The following is a 4444-nucleotide window of genomic DNA, read 5'->3' as shown; positions in this document are numbered from 1 at the left end:
AAAAAAAAAAAGTGTATACTTTTTTGGCACCCTCTGTATATGTATATATCAGAATGATTTTGTAGTAGTGATGTTATATGAAATTTACTGTTAAACTACAATGATTTCACATCTACAAAGGATAATAAAACAAATATTTCTATCTAAAAGTTGTCTCAATCTCAAAAAATTCCAAGCAATTTTTCAATTTTACCCATTCCATGGCCTTCTTTACCCATATCCTTATTCATCTTTATTATACCCAGTGCCTGACCTAGTACCTGTCACATAGTAGGTGTTTAATAAATATTTGTGAAACAAATGAAGTCCATTCTTAATACTACACAGCCACAGAGGAAGGTGGGTTTAGACATAGCCTACCTCCGCAGAGCAGCCCTTTGTGTCTCACGCAGGAGAAATTGTCACACTGGCAGTAAGGCCCATAAATGTTTCCATAGGGAGACAAATGGCAGATGCACTGCCCGCAATAACAATCGCCTCTTCCACTGCATGAAGCGTGATTCGGAGCCTCCTTGCAGGAATCTATACTCGGCACGTCCTCTCCGCACTCGCAGCGAGTACCCACGTGGCCAGGGTTGCAGGCACACACCCCACACTGGAAGGAGCCATTTCCGTTGTGGCATTTGGAGCTGTTCACTTCCACGTCCTTCTGACAGTCACAGTTGTATTCCGGAGTGACAAGTATTTCTAAGGCATCCCCCAGCCCTACAGGCTTTATGATAATGTGCCTGCTTCTTCTCTCACAGTTTGATATACTCACAGTCACGTTGAATGACGCCTGGAAAAGAAAATACTGATTATCTTCTTTTATCCACTGAATGGGTGGAAGCAAAGCCACATGGGGATCAGCTTTGCCAAAAGCATGTATTAGGACATCTTTGAAAATTGCTTTTGAAATGCTTGAAGGGAAAAGTTCAGCTTCACTGCATTAAGGTAACTTCTGACTTATCTGAATATTTTTTCAGACTATCTATTGGCCATCTACGTACCGTGTCTCCCACCTTCATGTGAGAGCATTTCTTTTGGTGTGGGAAGAGGGTCCTGTTGTTACAGATGGCTGTGAATGACAGGTTGAGTCCTTCTGTGTCTCCTAATACTTCCAGTTCCACCTCAGACCGTAGTTCCTTTAGTTAAGACATAAAGAGATAAATGAACTCTCAACCAAAAAATACAGCTGGATGGAGAATCTGAGAATCATGTTGATGAAGCTACAAATGACTAAAATTAAATTTCTTTTTCTGAAAGAGATTTACCATACCAGCAACCAAGCAAGCAAGCAAGACACACACACACACACACACACACACACACAATTGTATTTTCTCGAACCTAAGACGTCATTAATTATAAGACATCATTATTTTATGAAAAACTATGACAAAATATCTCAAGATCATTCTGCACAACATATGAATCAGTGTCATCAGTCTATCAGTGATTTGAAAATAATTTTATCCATTTTGAGGAAATTGGCCAATTCCCCAGCACTGAGCTGCACTGCTCAGCCTAGAAAAGGAAATTCTTTTGCTTGTACTAAGTAACAAAATGCAACAACAGCTTGCTTCTCTTGTAAGTATGATAATTTCCCAGGTCCCATAAAGCAGCTGGTTGTTGCTTTGCAAGGAATACAGAATTGCAGTCATTCCTCCAACAATGAATATTTGCTTCACTGATATCAAATTTATACCCAAATGCTTTGTTTTCGTACATTTCAGCATGTACAATAACTTTTCTTTTTAATATCAAGTCATAGTGCACTCTTTTGAAGATATATTAAAATGTCAATTATACTCAACACTTGTAGTACCAACAGAGCATTTAACAAGTTGAAGTGACAACACATAGCCGTGCAGTCAAGGCCAAATCCACACATGTGCAGGCAATGAGAGTTATTATACATTTTGACTTCCGCCTGGCTGACAGCATTTGTAAGGCACCATTAATTATAAAGTGTATCCCAGTTTTAAAAGTATTAAAATATGGGAGAAACTGTGCCTTGAAATCAATATTGGAATTTATTGAGTACCAATTGTACATTTAGTGTAGTGTCAAGTCTATGGGAATGGGTATAAGACTGGATTTCTGCTCTCAAGATGATTATCATCTTACTGAAAGAAACAAGATGGAACCAAGTGAAGCAGTTAACATACAAAGTCAGTCAATGTACCAATAAGATAAGAAAAAATGTATAATACAAATGAAGGTTTGGGACAGTTCAGAAAACAAGGTGGTCAGTGAAGGCTGGAGTGTTAGAAGACGGGTCCTTAAAGGCTGTGCTGGGTTTAGATGTGTGGAGGGGATGACAATGGTATTTCAGGTGACTGGAACCAGAAGAGAGAAAGTGCAGTGCCAGGAGTGGTATAGGACGAAGACAAGGAGGTTCAGATCAAGCCAACATGTCAACTGTCCTGGGAGACACCAGACAACAAAGAGCCCTGCAGTTTGGAGAGAGGAGCTGAGAACTCTAGGAAACATTTCTGGAAGCTTTTAAGCAGGGGCCCGATCTACAGAACATAAAGCTGCAAGGAAATTGTCTGGAGGGCGTGTTCAGAACAGACTAGTTGGAGGAACTAGGAAGATTTGAGTCAAGAAAGTTGGGATGCTGTTGCACTCACCCTGGCCTGAGGCCTGCGGATCAGGAACTAGGGGTGGTTAGTATATGTGATGGTAGATTGAAGGGAGAAAGACTAGACTTGAGGCATATAGGTTATGGCAGAAGGGGAGGTAAAGGCAAGGTTTTTCAGGAGGAAGAATGTCAAGAAAGGTGGAAGGGAAAGCTGTTTGTTTTTGGGGAAGCTAGTGTTATTATTCAGACTTTATCTGTTCCTCTTTCTTCTACAAAATCAAAGTCTGTTGACATTGCTCTTAGTAATACTTTTTTGGATATATCTCCTCTGGCAAGGGAAACAAAAGAAAAAATAAACAAATGGGACTACATCAAACTAAAAAGTTTTTGCACAGCAAAGAAAACCATCAACCAAAGTAAAAGACATGCTCCCAAATGGGAGAAGATATTTGCCAATGATATATCCAATAATGGGTTAATATCCAAAATATATAAAGAACTCATACAACTTAACACCAAAAAAAAACAAACAAACAATCTAATTAAAAACTGGGCAGAGAACCTGAAAAGACATTTCTTCAAAGAGGACATACAGATGGCCAATAGACATAAGAAAAGATGCTCAATGTCACTAATCACCAGAGAAATGCAACTTAAAACCACAATGAGAGATCACCTCACTCTTGTCAGAATGGCCATCATCAATAAATCAACAAACAAGTATTGGCAAGGATGTGGAGAAAAAAGAACCCTCATACACTGCTGATGGGATTGCAAATTGGTGCAGCCACTATGGAAAACAATGGTAGTTCCTAAAAAAATTAAAAATAGAACTACCTTATGACCCAGTAATTCCACTTCTGGGTATTTACCCCAAGAAATCCCAAACACGAATTCAAAAAGATATATGCATCCTTATGTTCATTGCAGCATTATTTACGATTGCCAAGATATGGATGCAAGCTAAGTATCCATCAATAGATGATTGGATAAAGAAGAAGTGGTACATACATACAATGGAATATTACTTGACCGTAAGAAAGAATGAAATCTTACCATTTGCAACAACATGGATGGGTATCATGTTACCATAATGCCTAAAGGGTATTATGTTAAATGAAATGTCAGAAAGAGGAAGACAAATACCATATGATTTTACTTACATGTAGAATCTAAAAAACAAACTTAAAAAAAAAGTTTCATAGATACAGAGAACTAACTGATGGTTGCCAGATGGGAAGGGGGTTGGTGAGCTGGGTGAAAAAGGTGATGGAGTTATAAGTACAAATTGACAGTTACAAAATAGACATGGGGATGTAAAGGACAGCATAGGGAATATAATTAATAATACTTTAATAACAAAGTCAGATGGGTACTAGACGTTTTGGGCACATCCCTTGTAAGTTATATAAATGTCTAACCACTTCACTGTATACCTGAAACTAATATAATATTGAATGTCAACTGTAGTTGAAAAAAAAATAATAAAAGTCTGTATTTGGGGTACAAAACCAAATTATTAAAAAAACAGAATATAAATAAATTAGAAAATATTATGAATTAAGTTATACTTCAGTTCATCTAAAGGGATTTGAGTCCTTATATTAACTTAATTGTGGGTATTTTAAAAGCATATTCAGCTTCAAATTTTCCTTGAGTACAATTTTGCTAACTGCATAGTAAGAGAACCTTGTCTTCCTCCAAATTCTAAGTGGCTGACTGTAAATTCTGACTCACTCCTCTTCCCTACGTTTTTTTTTTTTTTTTTAAAGATTTTTATTGGGGAATTGCGGGGAGGGGAACAGCGCTGGGGAATTGGGGGAAGGGGAACAGACAAGTTGCTGTCGTTTTTGTTCTTCAATCTAGTTGTGGAGGTCG

General features: G+C 37.9%; 1 protein-coding gene across 5 annotated transcripts in view; it reads right to left on the bottom strand.

Moving 5' to 3' along the window:
* ITGB6 (integrin subunit beta 6) overlaps nucleotides 1-4444 on the bottom strand; it is a 129759-nt gene that overhangs the window by 27574 nt on the left and 97741 nt on the right. For all 5 annotated transcript variants that reach the window (XM_019636872.1, XM_019636873.1, XM_019636874.1 and 2 more), the window contains 2 exons: nucleotides 990-1124; nucleotides 361-778 (listed from right to left, as the gene is read on the bottom strand). In XM_019636872.1, coding sequence (XP_019492417.1) covers nucleotides 361-778; nucleotides 990-1124 — 553 coding nt within the window. The remainder of the gene's footprint in view (nucleotides 1-360; nucleotides 779-989; nucleotides 1125-4444) is intronic.

The sequence above is a fragment of the Hipposideros armiger genome, unplaced genomic scaffold (assembly GCF_001890085.2).
Source record: "Hipposideros armiger isolate ML-2016 unplaced genomic scaffold, ASM189008v1 scaffold_30, whole genome shotgun sequence".
Classification (NCBI taxonomy): domain Eukaryota; kingdom Metazoa; phylum Chordata; class Mammalia; order Chiroptera; family Hipposideridae; genus Hipposideros; species Hipposideros armiger.
The sequence above is the reverse complement of the archived record's forward strand: the minus strand, read 5'-3'. Positions and strand labels throughout refer to the sequence as shown.